The sequence below is a fragment of the Epinephelus lanceolatus genome, chromosome 9 (genome assembly GCF_041903045.1).
Source record: "Epinephelus lanceolatus isolate andai-2023 chromosome 9, ASM4190304v1, whole genome shotgun sequence".
Taxonomy (NCBI): Eukaryota; Metazoa; Chordata; class Actinopteri; order Perciformes; family Serranidae; genus Epinephelus; species Epinephelus lanceolatus.
The window spans coordinates 36,729,263-36,752,195 of NC_135742.1; the positions used below are offsets into that span (position 1 = coordinate 36,729,263).

At 40.5% G+C, this 22,933-nt stretch overlaps 1 protein-coding gene across 1 annotated transcript in view; it reads left to right on the forward strand.

Moving 5' to 3' along the window:
• galnt9 (polypeptide N-acetylgalactosaminyltransferase 9) overlaps positions 1-11,961 on the forward strand; it is a 117,510-nt gene extending 105,549 nt beyond the window's left edge. Inside the window, exons 8-11 of the mRNA XM_033620029.2 lie at positions 57-194; positions 2,263-2,358; positions 10,605-10,772; positions 10,953-11,961. Of these exons, the coding sequence (XP_033475920.2) occupies positions 57-194; positions 2,263-2,358; positions 10,605-10,772; positions 10,953-11,099 (549 nt within the window). The 3' untranslated portion in view covers positions 11,100-11,961. The remainder of the gene's footprint in view (positions 1-56; positions 195-2,262; positions 2,359-10,604; positions 10,773-10,952) is intronic.
• Positions 11,962-22,933: the final 10,972 nt, after the last annotated feature.

Consider the following 22,933-nt stretch of genomic DNA (forward strand, 5'->3'; position numbering starts at 1 on the left):
AGTGCCCGCCGGCTAAGAGCTTAATTTCATCTTTGTTTTGCACCGTTTGTTGACAGAACCCTGGGGTTGATTTCGGGGATGTCTCGGAGCGCTTGGCCTTAAGGAAGAAGCTGCAGTGTCGGAGTTTCCGCTGGTACCTTGAACACGTCTACCCAGAGATGCGGATCTACAACAACACCATCACATACGGCGAGGTGAGACACTAACAGGATTATTGGAAATAGTCTGCATATTGATTTTGCTATATCATCATCTGTAATTCTATTACAGAGCCATGGTTTAAAGAGGATGCATACAAAGAGACAGCTAATTTGATTCTACAGAATATAGATACAGAAAATGAGTTCGTGAGAATTTTTTAATTTGTGAGCTGTGCATTATCAGGATCATTTCTGTGACATCTGTGTCTTTTTTGAGAGATATTCCCCTGAAACGCAGATGCAAGCAGAGAGTTGACATCTGTTATAGTTTGTACAAAACCCTTTGCAAGTAAGCAGTGGTCAAACACAAGCTGATGTGAGAAGATAAGTAACAGTTTCCAGCCTTACACTTCAAAGCAAATAAATATGAATTCACTGTAGCCAATCTCAAGTTAAAGTATCTCGTTGCTATAGCAATGCAGCATCACCACACAGGATTAGATGCAAATTCCTCAGAATGAGTTTTAATTAAACACTTATTAGTTTTCCATTTCAACTTGATTGTTCTGGGCTTGGCTGCACACTCAGCACACTGGGGGAAGAAAACAGGATTATGACAGGTTGAAGAATTGAACACACCTCAGAGTCAGACACTATTTGGAGGCTTGCTGAAGAGCACCATTTTTCGTCTTATCAATTTCAACAGTGAAAAACAGTGTTAAAATCTATATGCTCTGCAAATGTAATGTCAGAATACACCTAAAAATTAACCTTTAGATTCATCAAAGTTGTGTAAATTTACCACCCCCTTTGTTTCCCCTGCCGCCTGCTTTGGCTCTGGCACCCAGCTAATGGATTCCTCAGAGCGGCAGCCACTTAAGTGGCACTATTTCAGATCTGTCGACAAGCCTTGTGTTGCCACACAGCCGCCGCCGCAGAAGTGAGTCTCATCTGTCACTGAGCATCAGCACCGCGCTCGGCCGTGTTGACCAGACCAGCCAAGTGGAACCTTCCCTGACAACAGCACATGATAGATATGTCACAACCTGGAAATGAAGCCGTATGCATTCAAATCACACAGAGCCAGAGCTCATGCTCAATGCACACCACCATCTGGAGGCCCGGAGGAGAGGAAGAGACAGAAGTGGGACTGGTCACTGCATGATGATATTCTGTCACGTCCAGGTCATCACTTTGAGAGAGGACTCTGCCATGTGAACAAGCCACAGTGGATCTGATAGACAGGAAGCAGCGTAACATGCATGAAATAATGGGTCGGATTAAAGGGAAATAAACAATTGGCAAATGATTTGCTTTCAGATCCAATTTTGTGGCAAATGTAACCATAGCAGCCAGTAGGGAGGAAGTACTTTTTGAGCAATGGTAGCAAAATCCTTTTTTATCTCCAGCACTGTGTAAGTGTGCACTTGGGTTTGACTAATACAGGCATCCACACTAATATCTATAATGTCTACCTATAGTCCTACCTTACATGTCATGCTAATGAAATAGCTTTTTGTGGATGAGGCAGATTTTTAATTAGCCGACACCCCTGAAGCGGATGAGAGAAATGAGTTCCACCTCCATCATAATTTGCGCAACAATTATTGTCCATTTTATAATTAATGCCAGAGTGCAGCATTTTTGTAACTGTGCTTAATATGCTTACTTGCTTAGAGTTAGATGAGAATATTGATACTGCTATCTTGTTTGTATGCTAAATCTAAAGATACAGCCAGGACACAGTTCTCTTAACAAAAAAACATGAACAAGGGAACACAGGTAGATTGGCTCTATCCAAAGGTAGCAAAATCTACCTACCAGCACCTCTGAAGCTCACTAACAATAATATTATTATCTATTATATCACCAAAACCTAAGTGAAAAAACAACAAGGTAAGGGTTTTTCAGGGGGCTTCTTAATAACGACTGATAAGAATATTTTCACACGTCAAATTATTTTCATATTTTTTAAAGTAAAAAACAACCTTTAATTTGATGCTAATACAGTGGTATCCACCATACAAAAATCTTCTCTCTTGTCTCTTCCTAACTCCTGCCATAACTTCTTTAAAAATCCAAACATTCATAAAGAACCTGTACCTCCTGTGTTGTCTTTCAGGTGAGAAACAGCAAAGCTAGCGGCTACTGCCTGGACCAGGGCTCTGAGGACGATGACAAAGCCATCCTCTACCCATGCCACGGCATGTCCTCCCAGGTCAGACCAGACTCATGAGCTGTCTGCGTGTTCATGTTCACAGCTGTTTTCAGGGGCGTAAATATAGACAGTGCAGGCAGTGTGGTTGCACTGGGGCCCGTAAGACGGGGGGCCCATAGAGAGAGTGGGTCCTCCAACAGTGTGTTGGGTGGAGAATGGGCCCTCATGAGTGACTGCCACCATGATTGATGTTATCCAGTGTTAAGTCTCTGATCATGTGACAAGATGATATGTGCACTATAGCATGCACTAGGGCCTGTCATAGTAGTGTGCACTGGGGTCCATCGTGACTACCTTACGCCACTGGTTGTGTTCATTAATGGCATTATTGCCTGATGAACATGGCTAAAAAGCTTTGAGTCAGTTGTGTAGAGTCTTCCAAAGTAACATCACAAGTGTTATTTTTATATTTGGTTTCCATGTATTGCCCTCCTGGCAAACGTAAATACTCACTCTCAGATTTGTGAATCAACATATTCTGCATTTAAACACTTGAGGACTCTCCTCAGGATGATGTGGTGTAATTACTCTGCTCTTCAAGCCCCACAGAAGTTTAATCAAATGTTTTTTTAATAAGTGGTGCTAGCAACTGCGCCATAGAGACAAATATGTTTGCCTGATTGCTTCTAATTTAACAGAACTATAGACTTTCACACGTCCCTGCTGATGCTTTTAAGTAAACGGCTAGGACACACCCAAGAAACACTGAGGTCAGATTATAAAATGATGCCGCAAATCATTACTGAAGTAGTCACAATGAATTGTAAATACAGTTAATTATAAATCTAGATTCGGGAGCTACTTAAGTGGAAATAAAGTGGTGTGTGGATTCAATCATAAGGTGAATTCTACTTTAACAAGTATTTGGGTCGAATAGTAATAAACTCCCAAAGATGAACGTCTACACTCATGGAAGAAGAACTAGTAAGATGTGGGTTTACTGTCGGTTTTAAAGGATCTGCACACCCACAAGGAGTTCTCAGGTTTGAAGATAAAGTTGGGTTCACCATTCTTCATATCAGTAAAATTATTCTAAAGGTGTAAACAAACATAAAACATGATGTTCAGATAGATAATAATCAAGCAAGGTCTTAACACATCTATTTATAATAAATTCACTAAACCTGTGTGTAGGACCTCTGATAGTTGAATAATTATTGAAAAATAAATAAGAACTAAGAATCAAATAAAGAAATACATATGAAGTGATAGTGCAACATAAATAACACCACATACGAGAACACAAACATTTATACAGTATAACACAGTCCGGAGCACAGTGTGAAACACGAGGTGAACTTGTGGATGGCTTGCTGCCTTTACGTTATCTGAAAATATGCATGAACCACTATTGCATTGAGATTTAATAATCAAGGAGATATTTATTTATTGCCATTAGCTAAGAGGTCCCACTGTCTGTTAACCCATATCACTGCTGAAGTTCTTAAAACCTTGATCTTTTTATGCGGCTGAATCTTCTTACTACATCCTTGGGAATGGTTCGTCATTTATTAAATGGTTCATGTACATTATACAGTTTATGTGTAGCAATCCATGTGTAGCAGACACATTAAAGGGCCTCTTTCTTTTTCCCCATTGAGCATGACATGGCTACCTCCTGCCTCCTGACTTGTTTAATTAGCATTTAAACCTACTGCGGAGCCGATAAACATTCACAACAGACTCTGGGTATTACAGTCGGAGAATAAATGAAATGGGACTGGAAATGCACACTAGTGATATGTAAGCACATGCTCAGTATGCATTTATATACAGATTCATGCACAGAGGATCACATAAAGAGGTTTGGATAAATGTAAACAATCTTGATGAATTATTTTCAGTGCTTGAGGCATATTGGGAATAATGAAGTCAGCCACAGCATTTCTTTGAACCATAATCAATAAGAGCTGGAGATGCTGCAAACACACAGATTGTGTCAGTAAAAACCAAATCTATTGGTATAACTGGGAAAGTAAGTTATATTGTGGACAGTGTCTTTGTGCCCTTTTTTATTCTTTAATCTATCCTTACTTCTCATGCATGCTGCAACATTGTGTGGGCCAGAACATTTTCCACAACTCTCTATAAAATAATGCTACTCTAAAAGCACTTTTATAGAATAGCAGCCCACTTAGATCATTGCACCTGATTGTCTCCTTTTTTTCTGGACACATGGAACACAGAGAATGTAAAGCCTGAAATATAAAGTATTTTTTGCTGTATATATCTCACCAGAAAGCTGTATTTGTTTTTCTTTAACAGTTAAATTGTTTAGAATATAAAGCTCCTGGGACAATAAACCAAATCTTTCCACTGCTTCATGATTAGGTAAAATGTGTTTGACTGTACAAAGTACATTGAGCAAGGCATCCCCAACAGCTTTATCTGACCTACTCAGTTGGAAGCAAAACTGGGCCACTCCCAGGTGAGATTACATGTAATTTTATGAATATGCAGGCGGATGCTGCTAGAAACAAGAACATGTGTGCTCAGCATAACCTTTACCTGAATAGATAGCAGGACAAATGGCACTGTGGGTGGGAGGCTGTTGTCCTGCTTTTTATGCTGTGAAACTAAAACTGTTTGTGAATACAAATCATGAAAATGCTATTCATGTATAATATTTCTTAAATTTCCCACCTTTCTTCACTGCTTCTCTTCCTGGTGAGTGACATGTTCATTATCTGTCATGGGAGGGAGTATTATAAGGAGGTCAGCCGCTCACCGGCCTCTCCTCTCTCTGTCTACAGAGAGCTCAGCGGGGTCCAGTAATGTAAAGCTTCACTGACTCTTTTAATCCTGATCCCCAGGGGAAATAAACAAATGGAGATGAATTTTGTGTCTTTGTATCATTAGATTACAGTGATGACCGACATTACTGTGAGTGGGTCCAAGATTCAATTTCAAGGGCCACTGTTATTTTGCATTCTTTTTTAAACCATTGCTCCGTTTACTTATGAAAAAATATAATTGGCCAGAATAATTCTTCGCTATGCTTCTGAGGAATGAGTCTCTCTCTGCCGGCTCTCCCACTGGAAATCTAAATCATGGATAATGCCTCACCTTTGTCCAATAGTTTAATGCAGTGAAAGCATGTTGGATGAGCTACAGAGCCTGCATCATTGTTCTACACACTCAAACACACACACGCAAACCAAGCAGTAGTCTGTTAAAGTGATGCATCTTTTTCCATAGATTTTCTTAAGATGAGATTTGAGATGAGCTCTTGAGTCTGTTTTTTCAGCCATTTGGCTCTTAATGTTCAATATAACTACTTTTATTAAATAATATCATATTGTATTATTGTTATTAATATTTTAATACTAGAGTTATCCCGATACTAGTTTTGGAAATGCCTCCAATACTGCATGAACTGCTGGATTGGGTATTAACGAGTATGTGAATCTTTACACAACAATCCAATACCAAATAATTTATCAATAAACTTACAGGTAGTTTCACAATAGCAAAAAATATCAGTTTTCCCGCAAATCAATTCTTCGTCGCTGCTCTAAAACAGCAGCTTACACAAGTTGCTGTGCAGCTTCTGGAAACTACTGTCAAAGAGCAACAAAGAAGAACTGATTTCTGGTAAATAGTGTAATGTTAGCAGTTAGCAAAATGTTAGCAATTTGGCAATGTTTTACACTAGAAAGTCCCACCAGATTAGGTTTCAACGTGAGCCATGCCAACAACGATAATAGTAATTTCACATTCATACAGTGCATAAAATGCACAAATCGGTACATCAAAATTCACCAGAAATCAGGAAATTAAGTTGTTGATGCTAAAAGAATTCGGGCAAAGGATCCCTAAACCCCCCGTTTCATATGTGTCCCCCTCAAAGTTAAAATAAAACCTACGCCCTTGCTCTTAGCCAGTCTCATCCCTAGTTCTCACAGCTCTGAAACAACTGTGCCAGCTGTAGGATGTGAACACACAGCACCACATAGTATTTGCAACCGAGGCCGACAATAAAAATAAATGCTAAAAAACTGTCTGGTCAATCCAAAGCTATTTCAGTCATAATTCTAGTGCATCACACATCGTAAATTGTCACATCACATTGTAATTAATGTGACAGCAGAGTCTGCTCCATAAAGGATGTTAACAATAAAACATGAATCAATTCTATTGATAAAGCAAAATTATAAAAGTTTGAAGGAGGCTGTGACGGTACGAATAAGTCCCAGGAATCCAGCATTTCCAGCATACACAGGGAGAATGCCGACCAGTCTGATGTGTCTAGAGGTCTATTTTGTAGCAGTCTGGTGTCATTTAATAAAGGTAAACACAGTGGATGGCCATGCAATATAGTACTGCACTCTGACACAGCACTTCTCAAATCAGAGGACGATAGAATCAAGCATATTAATAGCAAATAGCAAATTGCTGCCGCAAGGAATCCCAACTATGTGTCGTGCACTTGGACGTGCATGGTGCTGATGGACACCCACTGCACCACTTAGGCTCTGGGGCCACTTAAGTCTCTCCTATAGAGGTTTGCTCACTCAGATCCCCATGCTAGACTGTAGCCCCATATGGAAAGGAAATGTGCCAGGTCCAGAGCTGAGGCCCCAAGCTCTTCTTAAGACATTTGTTATAATCCGTCGCATAAACTTACCCATAACTTCCTGGTGGAGCAAGGTACAGGAAAGGTAGAAATGTGGAGATTACAGCCCAATGCAATGTACAAACACTCCATCTTATATTGACATTGTCACAGCGTTGCACCATTAATGAGCTAATTAAGAAACTTGTGATTAGCTTGACCTCCAGAAAGCAGCTGCAGAACTTTTACGATGGCAGGAAGGCAATGGAGCGTCTAATGTTGCTGCGCGAGGCACAGGTTAATTGGCTTGGCAGAATCATTTCCTTGCGTTAATTATTTGTTATGGTCCCATTTTAAATGTATTAGCGTATAAAAGGCTGCCAGACTGAGCTGTAAACAGGTATTAGTAAGGATTATATGGGGTTTTCCTTGTGCCCAGTCATAGTTTACACCATGGATAAACCTGCTTAGAGCGTTACAACCCTGAAAGACCCAAGACAGAAATCTAAAATTCCATGAAGAATTCTCAATCACACTGCCTGTAATATTGACCTTTAGGCTGCCACCGGGAGAAAAGCAGCACAAGTTCACAACATTACGTGTCTTGCAGTAGACTGAGACTTTGAAATTTGTTTATGTAAATGTCGGATATTCTTCCGTCCAGAGAATTATCCTTATCAGCATCATGATTAACAACCCAACCAGCTCCAGTGAACTTGAAGTGACACATAAATTGGTGCTTCTTTTTTTCCCATTTGTTCCAAGTGGCTCTTTAAGGGCAGAACATTGGATTAAAAACCACCTGTACGCTCTCTTCTCAGAAGGAGCAACACCCACACAGGCCACTTACTGCAGCTCTACTTTCTCCATCCACACTCCAAAAATCCTCCACTCAGACAAAGTTATATCAGTTTAAAGGGAGTTTTACATTCTGAAATCGACTGACAAATGAACTTGAACAGAATATAGCGACAATAATAGGTTTTCATACAAGTACATTTTAAACTTCAACAGATATGTTCACTTGTATGTCTTATATATAATCTAATTTTCTTAGTCAAGCCCTCAGAAAAAATAGCCTGTATAGACTTTCTGGGGCAAAAAAATGGGACAATAAAGGTATAGTATATTTCTGCATCAATAAAGCATTGGAAAACACAGATGTTGTTTTTGTCAACTTTTCAGAGGCTGTTATATTGATCCTTCCAGGACTGTGAATAACATAACTACCTACCCTGTGCTTTAGTAGAAGACTGTGTGTGTGTGTGTGTGTGTGTGTGTGTGTGTGTGTGTGTGTGTGTGTATGTATGTGTGTGATTCAGTCATGTATGCGTGTTACCATCAAAGCAGGGCTGCTGTCGTGCTGAAGACCTCTCTATCTTTGGCATCTCATTTTTCAGAGAGGATCACTCCCATAAATAATAAATGCTATCTCTACTGTATCCTTATGTAATAGATACGTATCATCACAGAGCCTTTCATGTGCAGGATTAAACAGTCAGGGATCAAGTTTTGGTTTGGGGAAATATTGTGGCATTAATAAGCTGTACACTGTGGTTTGCGTGCAATGCTCTGCACCCAAATATTCTACACAACCAGAAGTAACAAGGAAAAACAGTCCTGCTTTTTAGAATCTGTCTAAAAATAAAAGGTTAACACAAAACATGTATCTAAACTACATATTTAATCAAGATTGAGTTAAGACCTAAATCTGACTTTGACATTTTTTACCATATAAACATATTGCACCACAGAAATGCATGATTCTGTGAAAACAGACTTTTTAGATTGCACTGTGAACAAAGAGCCAACCAACTAGAGAGCTACAGCAGGGAAGCTTTATTAAGTGAAAGCTAGTTGGTGAGACAGCCACAGCTAGTCTTAGCTAAAGCTAAAAATACTTTTACTTATCAGGTTTTCCCTACTTATAATGATAGCTGCCAGGGACATAATTTACAGGAGTGGAGGGGGTGGGGACATCTTCAGATGGCAGTACTGGACCTCTCTACTTTTTTCTTCAAGGTGTAGTAGTCAGAATGGTCTTTGTGTCTTTAAAAAAAATTAAATTCTTTAGAAAATCTTGAAAAGTGATAACAGCATCTGTTGAAGAGTAAATTGGATTGCTGGTTGAAACACTTGTAAGAGGATATACATTTTGAATTCTTTAGCTCCATAGGGATAAATAAATAGATAGATAAAAATTTTATTTTTGATGTATCTTCTATGGCAGTGGTTTTCAAACTTTTTGTGTCCAAGGCACGCCAAAGAGCAAGTCTAAATCTCAAGGTACACCTGTATTTTATCTGTGCACAACAGCTTCTTTAACATGTGTTATCACTCTTAACACGACATAAGAAAAATAAGACAGGTAGCTTACATGATACTGTCTCCTGACTTTCATCTTTTTTCTTTCCATGGTAGGTTGTCATCGCTGGTGCTTTGTTGTAATTTACTCGGTACAGTAAAGCAATCCATCGTCCCACTCTTGTTTTTCTCGGTTTAATTGTATCATCCCCCACACTGGCTGCAAATCTGGGCTTTTGATGTGTCACACACTTATAATTCCCATGTGCAAACAGCGACCAACAGGTTCCTCGTGAAGGGTTTTTTAATTTAATTAAATTACATTCTTTAGCTAGACTTTGCCTCTTTATTGGGAAATGGGTGTGCACAACATATCGATACAATCAATTAAAAATTAATTCATAACTTTTTGTATAGGCCCAGTTGAATATTGCAGTCATAATGGTTATCACAACACTGTTCTAAAGTAAAGAGATTTTTAAAAAGCAGTTTAGTATTCATACTTTGTCACGTTACCATGCAAAAATACATTTTACTCCTGAATTGTACCAACATACCACATGAATGACCTTAAATGAAAATAACTTTTATGGTGTCTATGAAATTTCTGCACACAACAGCTTTGTATTCAAAAGCCTCTAGGCTCTAGGTTTATAACAAAACACATTTTGATATTCCTATTGCTTTGAGGTGAAGGGCAGGTACCAAGGCAAATTTGAACTAAATTCCCCTAATAGGGGGAAAATTCTATGAGGTTTAGTAACATCTCTGGAGTGGTTTTATTCTGCACTTATTCAGTTATGCAGTGAGTCAATATAAGGATCAATTTCATCACTTTGTGCTGTATAAAATGTTTTTGTTATGTCCATCCCTTTCATAATGGGGACATATTCAATTTATGAAAAAACATGGTGGTGTTTTGTTCTTCCTAAGGACGGTTTATCTGACAAGCTAATTCCTTTTTAGGCCTGTGCTGTTTATACTCTTCTTTTCTTGAACAAACTGATGAAATAGCCGAGGAAGCTAAAAGACCTTTTTTATTGTTCATTTTAAGGATGATATAAAGGCAGAGTGCAGTATCTGCAGTTTCTATGTGTTATGTGGGTTCTATGCCAGTTACTTTATGTGTAAAATAATCAGCTTGAAAAGGTGTAAAATGAAAGCATTACAACCTTTCTATCTGTCACACAGTCTGCCAACCAGCCTAAAAACTTTAAAGCCTCTGTGGTTACTGCTGTCTGTCTCATCGAAGCCCATTTACAGCTTGTGCTTTCCACTGATGTTGAGGTGCTCTCCAAACAGTCGAGTGTTTGTTTTTTGAAGCTGTGATTGCTGCCACAGTACCTGAGTCCAGCAGTGTAGCACATCGGTTTTCTCTGTGTTGCAGCTTGCCCGCTACTCCACTGAGGGGCTTCTCCAGCTGGGACCCCTGGGGTCGACCACCTTCCTGCCTGACACGAAATGCCTTGTTGATGACGGCAGAGGACGAACACCCAGACTGAAAAAATGTGATGCGGTTTCAAGGATTTCCCAGAGGCTGTGGGACTTTACACAGGTAAAGAGGAAACAAATGATTTTTGTCCTAATGAAGCCTGAAATAAGACAGGGACACATGTTACTGAATGCTTAATTACAGTCATTGTTACAATAACAACACGCATTAGAGTGTTGGAGTTATTCTATGAATGAGGCTATTGTACAAATGTGATCATATCCTCATGTGTTTAAATTTCAGAATGGTCCAATCATCAGCAGGGACACCGGTCGATGTTTGGAGGTAGAAATGTCCAAAGATGCCAACTTTGGCCTTCGCCTGGTGGTCCAGAGATGTTCCGGTCAGAAGTGGATGATACGAAACTGGATTAAGCATCCCAGGCATTGAAGCCAGAGAGCAACCTCTGAGACAGTTTGGGCAGCGTGTCAAGTCGCAGTTGGATCTCAAACTGTGGACAGTTGAGAGAGGAGCAGGGACTGGTATTGCCAGTGTGTGGTATTTCACACTATAGACTGCACTGCACACTGAGCATTCCTCAGGCCACAGAGCTTTCCAACACCAAGTCTTAAAGAAGAATCTGATAAATTCATGTGTTTCACTGAGCGGCGCGTTCACAGAGAACTTATGGCAAGCTGCACTCTTTGAAATGGCCCTCATTTTTGACACTCAGCTACATGTATAAAACAGAGTAAAAAGACACCTGAGTGCAGCCCCTGAAGGTGGCTCAAGATCCTAGTAAAACTTTTGTTTCTACTGTAAAGGTATCAGAGCTTTGGAGATGAGAAAGAGTGAGCGTGTGAGTGTTTTTTTCTGAGTGCATCTGAGCAAATCAAAAGATATGATTGCTGTCAATTGCCACATTGAAGTGATTATTTTGGGCTGTGATTTGGAAAATTGCTTTGGACATATTGTGCTACACTGGCAAGACATGTAATAGGCTTCAAAGGGGCTGCCCACCATCTGATCGGGACGCATTTCACCTGCACTCACACAAAACACTACAGTTCTTTGTTTCTTTGGACTGTATTGCTCGCTGGGGACAGGAGCAATCATGTGCCTTTTTTTCTTCATTTTCTGCTTAATCTGACCAGGGAATGTCAGTCCCAAAAGCATGTACAAAATTATTTGAAAATTATTAATATATGAAACAATGTATAAAACACTCTAATGATAGTAATATATTGTAAAAAGTCAAGAATTGATATCCGTCCTCTGATAACAATTAGGATAATAAAATCATTTTTATGATGAGCCGCCTCTCCGTCTTTCTCTTTCAGAGCATTCGTATCACTTCTGTCGGCTATTCAAAGAATTCAGTGTCAACTTTTGCTCCATGAGTGAACTTGGCTGTGTGTTACATAAAAACTAAGCATTTTCTTTTGTTCTCTTGAAAAGGCAGTTGCTAACAGCGGCAGCACAATTGCCTGTCTTTTGTTCCGCATGCACTCACAACCACCTCAAACCTCCATCAGGTTCCTGGCCCTGTAACTATGATTGTTCCAACCCGCCCACTGGCTTAAACTGAAAGCTTTCCAATTATTATAGTCAGAGAAAAACTTCTTAACTTGCTCAGTTTTTCTCATGCCCAGACAAAAATATGGCAGTTTAGAAAGAATGACTTGAAAGTGTCTTTTGAAATGCTTTTAATATCAAAACCTGTTCAAGAGACGCCCACATTCTTTTCTTAGTTATGTAACACACTACCTTTAGTGTCACGCAAAATAAATTTACTACCACATTAACATTGGCAGGTTCTGTACTGGTCTCTCTTCCCAGAACAGTGACTGCCCAATCAGTTCTTAGTAACAACTAAATTTACTTTGCATGTTATGAGAGTATATTTGGTTTCCAAAATAAAATCAGGTCCTGGATGCCATGTAAGCTGAGTATCCTAACAGTGTTATGTTAGAATGATAATCTGATCTTACATTTTTCCTTATCATACCTCTATCTAGACTAACTAGCTCATGAACAATTGTGGACCAGTAACATGAGGATGCTGACCAACTTTATGCCTAAGATATGAAACTTTATTAACCTCAGTCTAAGCCCGGTATCATGTATGAAGCCATTAGGGCTGCTCCCAACTAAGAATTTTCCTAGTCCACCAATAAACATCCTTTAGGGCCATTAGTTGACTAGTTGCCTGCATGTTTACGATATTAATTTCAATATTGAATTACATATTTTGAGCGGGGCAACACAATGGTTTGAGTTGAAGGTGTGAGAAAGAATAGTGTCAGTAACATTGTTACACTGTGCTACGTTACAGAGAAATACAAAACCGTACTAATGAACCTTCATTAATATAGGCCTATATTTTATATACAAGTGCATGTCACACACTGAGCGAGCTGCCTGTTAATGACGCTGTCGGCAAAGCAGTAATGATTCATGATTGTGCTAAGTGACTAATGGGCATGTAGCTACTTACATGTTTCAGATGATCTGTCATGTTTGTAGTCGATGAATGATAGGCAAATGTTTGGCTGCAGAGTCTACATATCACCTTGGGTTCGTCCTTCACCTTCTCAAAATGATCCCACACTTTGGATTTCCTGTCCGACATGTTATTAACTAGCCCACAGGTAAATTAACGTGACTCTTGTCTGGCTACTGAGCGTGGCCACTTCCTGTGTCTGTCCTTTAAAATTAAATTGTCACATAGTCCACTCATATAGGTTTAGATTTTTTTTGACAAGGTGCAGCTCGTAATAGAGTTTCATGTTTGTTTGTTTTTTTGTTTTTGTTTTATTTTCAGAAAATCTTGTCGACTAATGACCTTTCTGGTCGGCTAACCTCTGGTTGACTATTAGGGGGCAGCCCTAGTAGCCATCAAGTGCATATTTACTGCATCCTCGAGTCAGCTGGAAACGTTAAAAAGTGAACTGACAACAGTGCTTTCAACCAATGCATGGAATTAATGCCAGCTTTATTAGCTAGCTATCTACAGCTTATAATTATTAGTAGGCTATTATAGCTTATATAATTTAACAGCAGCAGTTTTCACTTAATTTGACAAAATTGTTGGTGACTGGATAGAAATTAATAGCCTCTGAATATCTCTGTCTCAAACTGAAGACAAAGAATTTGGAGAGGCTAGTTTTCTGCCATTATTATTGTACTAACAAAATCAATATCACTTTAAGCGTACACTATATTTGGAAAATTTTTACCGCCTTACCTGCTGTCAGACTTTCCAACAGGGAACTGAAGTCGTTATCTCTAAGCTACCAGACTCCATTGAAAAACAGTGATTTAACTTCGCAGGACATGGGAGTTGCTGGTCTGCTGCTGCCTCAATCAGCTAATGTGTGAGGTAAAGCATAAAAATATTCAAAATATAGCGTTCACTCAAACTGACATCATTCTTTTTAGGTGAGTCTTTGTAGGAGGCTAAAATACATTGTTGTCAGCACGTCCCAGTGATTTGTTCTGTGATGATCACATCTGTTTGAGTCAAATTGATCATTATGAGCAGATGATTATAAGTACATTTTTTTTCCCTTTTCTTTATTTCTAATGCAAATTACTATCTAACTTATTTATGACATGAGTATAAAGTAATGAAGAGGGCAAATTCACTATATTCTGAATTGACTGTTTTATTATGTGGCCATTACATGACATGCATTTTCTGTCTCCATCACTAGCAGCAATGACTGTTTCACATTGTTTTTTACTGAGAGATAATGACTTTATTTTTTACCAACAATCATTTCAATATGCACATGGCACCAGTCTCAGGTAGCCAACTGAGAGCAGATGGGTAATCACAAGGTGAAATATCATGGGAGAGAAATTAAAATAAAATGAAATAAAATTACCATAGTTTGTTGTTATGTATGAGAGACCTAAAATGAACACTGTAAGTAGGCTACTTGATCTACTTAATTACTAGAAGCAAACCATTTAACCAGCATATGTATAGGGATGAGTCTGTCCCAAGCTTTTTGATCCATAGAAGTGGTTCATCACTGTAACCATGACCACTACAAATGGTTTTCACTGTGTTGTAAGTATTAATCATCATGCTGACTTTTGTTTTAAAACAGGGCTCTTCGTGCATTTTTCAGCATGCAGCTGACTCAGGTGCCAGATCTTTTTATTCTTTATTTGGAGTAAGAACAAGATGTGAAAACTTGACTTCCTTTCCCTTTAACACAGACATCATATGCAGCAGGATGTATGCTAAAAAAAAGTGCTGTCTATCCTGAAAGCACATTTGTTGCGTTCACAAGAGGCTGCCTCGTGTGTCCAATCTCTTTCTCCACTCTTCTCAAGCCCAGATATACTGAGCATTTTAGGACGCAATGGAAAGTGAAAAGTCCTTTTTACTGGGGTTAGCCATGCTATCCAGCCTACATGTTCCAAAGGCCTATTTTAATTTGGTTTCCAGCTGGTTTACCCTGAGAGATTGCCTGCACTTGCCACCACGTCATGCTTCTTTGCCTCTAATCATTTCATATAAGCGATGCATCATCTGTGTGTCCTCTAAACGAAGACCGTTCCAGCCCTCCCAAGGTAATATCTCATTCTGGTCTCAGACAAGGTTTACAAACACACCGCCAGCGCAATGTCTCACGGCCCCAAGTGAGGGAATAGCCTGAACCGGGGAATTATTATTCTAGCAATATGGGTTTCCTTGGACTTAACACCTGCAGAATAATATTGCCCCACCTGATGGAAAGAATGGATTCAGTGGGTTACCGCTCTGTCTGTGCCACAGAACCTTGCCTGCAGAGTCGATTTACAGCAGGCTGCAAGACAGTGTGGTACAGATGACAGACAGCAGAGACTGTGAGCCACAGTACTGTTTGGGTTAGCTATATATCTACTTTAAGTGTACATGTGTGTATGACCATAAGAACAAATGTTCTCACATAATTATTTGGATTAATGGTTAAAATTACTGATGGGGGGTTGTGGTGGTACTGCATCTAAAATCGACCCTAATGGTGTCAAAAACCTTTGTAGACGTAAAACGTAGTGCTTTGTATGTTAACAGGGCCTAGAGGCTGTGTTCACCTTGGGTACACAAGAGTTACAATGATTCTTTGAATCCTTGCCTCTGTTCTGTGTGAAGAAGCAAAGCGTGAGTGACAGTTTTATACTTAAAGAATACATTTTGGGTGGATTACCATTTGAAGTTAGGGTTATGGATTAAATGTAGGGATTAAGTTTTTGTGTGTGTAACTAACAGAATTCACAATTGCGGGTACACAGCTTGTGCATTAGCGCTGCACGCTTGAGCATCAGACAATAGCTACTGAGCTTGTTGCAGCAGGTGAAAGGGAAGGTTAGTCTGCATCAAAGGTTTCATTTTCCCTCAGATTGGATGACAGTGACAGTGAGTGATGGGCTGGTGGAGGGTGAGGTGTGTGTGTGACAGGGAGCTGGAGGGGGAAAGTGGTGCTGCATGTGGTGGGGGTTGGATGGACAAGGACACCACATTCGTCTCATGAGCAAGGGACCCTCGTTCTTCCTCGTTGTGATACTGACAATACTCCTATTACGCCTGGGCTGCAGCCAAGAGGGAGAGGTGACTTCATTATTCAGACAGCTGCAGGCTGGGGGTTGGTGGAGGGATACAGGGGTTGGTGGGTTTGCTTTCAACTGTGTCTGATAGAAGTGTTGCAAAAGGCAGCACTTCCATTGTGAGACCAAACCGATGCTAATTTCCTGGACCGCCAGGACTGGATACTGTTTGCACATATATTCATAACTCTGAGAGAGCCAGGAGAGCAATCTGAGGTTTATTTATCTGCAGAGAAACTGACAGCAATTACTGGTGTGTTTGGAAAGCACGCAGACCTGGACAGATAGCCAGCTCAATAAGCGAAAAAGTGCAAAAGTTTTAATGAGCAAAGTTTGAGATGCAAACCCACAAACCTGTAATTGTAGATGATCTGAGATATAAATGTAGATCCGTCTCATAGAAACTGTAGGCACACTGCAAATACAATGTCTGAAGGTACAGATACAACTATATTCAACAAAAGTTCTTTCAATTTGTTAGGAAAATAAAAATAAAACACCCCTTATTTGTTACAGAATAGAATGAAAATGACCTTTTGGCTCTGTCTACTCAAATCCATCAGTGGGGATTATAAAAAAAAAAACGCTCACATATTTTCCTGTGGTCTGAATAACAGCCAGGCTTTATGAGGACAGTGAGTGGGTCATTCCCACACAGATTAATGTCATACAGTTTATGAGCCCTTCTTGGGATAAAATGATCGTTCCTCTATTCAGTATTTCACCTCTTTAATAGTACCCATCCAGGACTGTCTGATTTAACAGGAAACATCGCTCCTTGTCATATTTTTTGCCTGTTTAATAGTGTGCCGTTTACACTAACACAAAATGGGAATATAAAGGAATACTCAAATAAACTTAATATATAAGGTAGCAGATATAAAAACACCATCCTGTGGCTTTGTCTAGGAAGGGTACCAACATTCAAGAGAGAACTGTTCGGTGTTAAAGTCATGCAACACTTGTCTCAGGTTGGAGCCACATCCATCTCCTTTAGCAAGATACTGAACCCTCATTTGTTGCCTCTGCTGAAATCTTTAAATCTTTAAGCAATGACAACGAAAAGGCAATAAAAGATTCATTCATTAGTAGTGTTACTTTTGTGTTTGTTTGTTTCTAAATATACTTAATTTTCTTTGTTCTGAAGTTGAAAACACAGCGGCAATGCTGCGGTGCGTCATGTGATGTGTCGCATCACGTCCCTAGCACACACTGGACGCATCGCGCTGCAGCTCATCAACAGACGACCACACGTTATTACTACTTTTACTGAAGGATCTGTACTTCGCCCACCTATGCCATCCATCCATCTTCTAACCACTTCATCCTCCTGAGGGTCGCGGGGGGGGTGTGAGCCTATCCCAGCTGACATTGGGCGAGAGGCGGGGTACACCCTGGACAGGTCGCCAGACTATCGCAGGGCTGACACATAGAGACAGACAACCATTCACACTCACATTCACACCTACAGACAATTTAGAGTCACCAATTAACCTGCATGTCTTTGGACTGTGGGAGGAAGCCGGAGTGCCCAGAGGGAACCCACGCTGACACAGGGAGAGCATGCAAACTCCACACAGAGGGGCTCCCAGACTCGGGATCGAACCAGGAACCCTCTTGCTGTGAGGCGACAGTGCTAACCACCACACTACCATGCCACCCCCCCACCTATGCATTAGCTTAAAATCATGTGTGGACATCCCCTGATTAAATTTGATTTCTCACCTGAAGAACTGATCTCCAGAGCTATGAATCACCAGGAAATATCTTTTTGGAAGGCCTTGTGGGTTATGCACGGGATACTTCTTGGCCTCAAAAACAAGTCTCTCCTCATCCATTTTTCGTCACACACGAGACACAGCAACAGCTGAGTTCTCCTTGCATTGATGGTGAGGAGAGGAATCAAGCTGCCATAGGAGCAGAGAAAAAGAGCTGCTATATGAGCTGATATGTACTAGCAGAGAGTGAGTGGGGGAAGATGCATTTAATTCTGGGGATTGCAAGGCTGGAAATAGGACAGTGACATAAAGTGCTACAGGGCCAGGAGCTCTGATGCATCTTGCCACTGCCGGTGTGGGGTTGTACATTGATAATAATGGGGCTGTATTTTTTTACTTGCAGCGTTTGCCGCTGGTGTGTTTTGACCTTGAGAGAGGAGAGAAGACTGATTCCAATCTCATCTGTGCATTAAGTGCTGTTGGGATTCACTGGACCACAGATGATTTCTTATTTGTTAAAATCTAAACTGGACATGTGAAGGTTCCTTCTCTTGCCATCTGAAATGGTAAGAGACCTCATGTTCTTTGTTCTTCAAAAAAAGGACAGCCAGTTGGCCCTTATCACCATGGGATGCTCCATTCTGTGACCTAAGGGAGAGACTAGTTTTCAAGCCTGATTGGACAGTACTTTACAGTGACATGTGATTCTGTGATGTCACCAGGCAAACTGTTGGAGAAGTTCTGCTCTCTCACTCTCTCTGCTTCTTCCTCCTGAGCTGTTGAACAGCTCAGATGTTCTTCCCTCTGAGCCACCAATCAGCTCAGACCCCTGCAGGTGCTCTCAGCCTCTTGCTCTCTTTCTCCTGTACCACGACCTGCATGCCCACAACAGGAACCTGGAACCAGAGAAGTCAGTGTGCCAACACATCGTTTGCAACTAACTTTCCAGCAACAAGGAGGACCAAGTTGAGTTAGCACCCCAACGTCTTACTCTGCAAGGACCCCCAGTGACCGGCTTCCTCGGCTCTGCAACTTCAGGACAAGGACACAACAAAGACTGCACCTGGAACCACAGCTCTTTTCATCCTTCCTCTGCCAGTGAACAAAAGCAGCACCCACAAAGTGACTCTTTCTTCCATCAATTCAAAGACTGGTAACGTAACAACTGGGCATAGCATTATTACAGTTGTACAGGCTAAGCAAGACTGTTTAACTTGTTGATTGTGATTTAATGCTGTTTACTGAGTTACTGTTGTGATAATTGGTTAGTTGGCTTCGCCAAAGCTAAGTGATGTTTGTTTGCTAATGCTTTTCATAGAGTCTTGCATGCAACTAAACATCCTCTGCACTAATCCAGACTTTATATGCAACACAAATCACATTCACATAGACTCTCTTACAAATTGGCTACAATTATTTGTAATGGAGCTACAACCAAAGAGGCAACTCAAAGTTCCTGCTTCTTTTCCTTTATCTTTGTCCTGACCACATGGTCAGACAGACCTCCCCCTATCTGTAGCCAGCTTTGATTCGGCCATCTTGTAGTTCTCTGTTGTCAGCCATTTTGTTTTGTTGGCCAAACGGCCCTTTGTTTCACACGCTCGCCTTTGTGTGTGTGTGTGTGTGTGTGTGTGTGGGTGTGTGTGTCTCTCTCTCTCTCTCTCTCTCTCTCTGTCTCTGTCTGTCACACACACACACACACACACACACACACACACACACACACGTCCACTGCTGGAGATGGGAGATGGTTTCCTTAGGTTAACATAAAGACTGGAAGTCGCAGCTAACCTGGGTCTCTCATTGACTCTATAAAAATAATGGACATAGCCACCTTGATGCTACCTATTGGTTTATGGACTACCATTACGAGTCAGAAGTGAGGTGACTATATTTGGATGAGAGGGTGAACTTTTGGAGAACTAATGGTTAGATTTGACTCACAGACTGTAGTGATGCCTCACAGAGAGGCTGTCATTCAAAACAGCCATACCCTTTATTATGTATAACTTTAAACTGCAATAAAACTTCAATGGATTGGTTATATAAAAACTCAAAAACTCCCAGGAGAGTTGTCATGAATGGGGAAAATAGCTACAGAGACCAAAATTGTTTTTTGTACCAGTCTGTAAATATGATCATGTCTGCTCTAAAGTTGGGTATTTTAATACAGGGTCTATGGGAATTAACTCTCTTTTGGAGCCAGCCCCAAGTGACTGTTCAAGGAACTGCAGTTTTTAGCACCTCTGCATTAGCTTCATTTTTCAGCCCCAGAGGCTGCCGCTTGGGCTCTCTCAAGCTTTAACCAGTAAGCTTTAGAGATGCTGGTTGATGTATTTTTTAACTTAAGAGAGAGCCAGGCTTGCTCTTTCCCTCTGCTTCTAATTTTTATGGTAAGCTTGGCTAATTGCATCCCAACTCCAGGTCCATACTAGAGAGTGGTATCGATTTTATTTCACTCTTGGAAAGAGAGAAAATGAGCATATTTCTCAAAACTGTTCCTCTAACAGCTTGCTCTGCATAAAGAAGTATTACGCTACTGGCGTTATTACCTGCATCCTCTTGTTGAATCAGGACCTGAGCACCTTCAGTTCAAAATAGCAGTTTCCAGCTGTTGTAATACTTCTTTTAAAACCTGCAGTATTAGGTTGCCAAGAAGTTTCACCTCCTTTGGTTGATGCTAATTTGTACACAAAAAGCAACTGGTCCACAAATGATGATGATAATAATAATACAAATTGCTGAAGAGTCAAAAACTAACATACTTTAATTTCTGCATTGCCTTTCAGGTATTTAACTTAGGTCACAGGATTAAATACTCGGATTTCAGACAAAACAACAGCTCCAAAGAAACAAAGGTACACAGTTAAAAGATGCGTTTCTGTAGTGTGCATTTCTAGTATCTTATACACACTTGATAATACCTGCATATGATGAATTATTCCATGAAAATGTTGAACAGATGTACCTGTGGATGCGAAAACAAAAAAGGAAAAAAGAATGAAAACAGTCTGAGAGCATAGCACCCAAGTAGGATCGTGAAAAAGTCATGCTTTGGGCCCTTCAACAGCTTTATCTGCTGTCAAATGGACAAAACTTTCTGAAGACTTTGAAACCCACGCTGCTCACGGCTTGGATCAGAGCTACTAACTAGACACTTGCTATTGACAGCTAACGGCAAGATCAAACACCTCACAGAGCAGTTTATCTCTTTGTCTCTGTGTGTCTCTCTTTAGGTGCGCGCTGCAATTTCCTAATCAACAATAATTGTTTTATTCTGTCAATACTGCAAAGGGGCGATGGAGATTTCAGGCAGTTATGATGTACAAGCTGATCGGATGAGAGAGTGAGGAGAGCGGGTACGTGCCTGAACAGCTTGTGGATCTTATAATGAGATCTCCAGAGATGAGCAGCACAGTAGCTCCAAGACACAATTAGGCCCAGCGTTGCTCTGCCTCCAAGATAGAACTGTATGGGCAGCACAGAGGTGCTATGTGTGCATGTGGGGGTAGGTGTGTGTGTGTGTGTGTGTGTGTGTGTGTGTGTGTGCGTGTGTGCGCGCGTGCGCACTTGCGCAGGTCCTGGTATTTTTTAAGATTTAAGCACTACAACAAATAGTAGACAATTTTTCGAGGGCCACCATCCACATTAAACAACCTGTATCCTCTAAATGGACCATGTGGTAGGTGATTTCCTTGTATTATGTTTAATTTCAAACTTGCTTTGGTTTTTGGTATTGGTTTGGTTAGGTTCCACAAGCCAGTCATATATGATTTGGATGGGGACAGTATTTTGTGGAAGTCCGTCATTGCATCACGCTGGCAAAGGGGCTGAAATCAGCATGTCCATTTGGGTGTTGTATTTTAACATATCTTCACAATGGTTCGTATGATATCTTAAGAAAGTGTACAAACAATGGTTTGTATGCTAACTAATGAATAAGCACCCCAAGAATGATGTTACATTGGCTAGTTAAAGGGATAGTGCACCCAAAAATGAAAATTCAGCCATTATCTACTCACCCATATGCCGACGGAGGCCCTGGTGAAGTTTCAGAGTCCTCACATCCCTTGTGGAGATCGGCAGGGGGGAGCAGCTAGCACACCTAATGGCTGACAGCGCCCCAGACTAATGTCCAAGAACACAAAATTGAATCCACAAAGTGTCTCCAACATGCTCATCCGTAGTGATCCAAGTGTCCTGAAGCCCCAACATAAAAAGTTGTTTCGAAAAATGTCATTTGAAGTTGCACAGAGAAGCAGTCAGAGCTACAGGCTACAGTGAGGCTAAAAACAGAATTCATATGACGTTTTTCAAAACTACATTGGTTAGGTTTAGGCAAGTAAAGTAACGGTATTATCGGTTTATCGGTTTAGGAAAAGAAACATGGTTGGGTTTAAGGTTTAGGGAGGTAAAATTATATACTTAACATTAAGTTATGTAGGTTAGGTTTAGGAAAAGAAACAGGGCGACGACATCCATTAAAAAGTTAACTCAAAGTTAACTTGTCCCTCACATTTCACCAACTTCCTGCCTAACATGGACTACTTACTTATATCCTTCCATTAGTGCATTGGTCCCGTGATTGCAACCTTCCCGATTACATGTGTTATTAATGAATGGATTGTGGTGCATTACTTTTAATAGAAAAAAGTACAAACAGTGCATTACTGCTGATTGGAGCTGATCAGAGCTGGAACCGATAAATACCTGTGACGACTGCAGAGTCATTTGTCCTGGAGTGTATGCCGACCGTAAACAGTGGTGTAGAGGAAGGTGTATGCAGGTATACAGGGTATACCCACCTCTTTTTTGTCCATTTACACCATACCCACCTAGGAAAGTATATGCATTTCTCAATAATCTACCCATCTACCAAGTAGTAAACCCACCTCATCAGTCACCATTACATCACAGACAACTCCCGTTTAAATGTTTATTTCAACAGCAGAACATAGTTAGAGT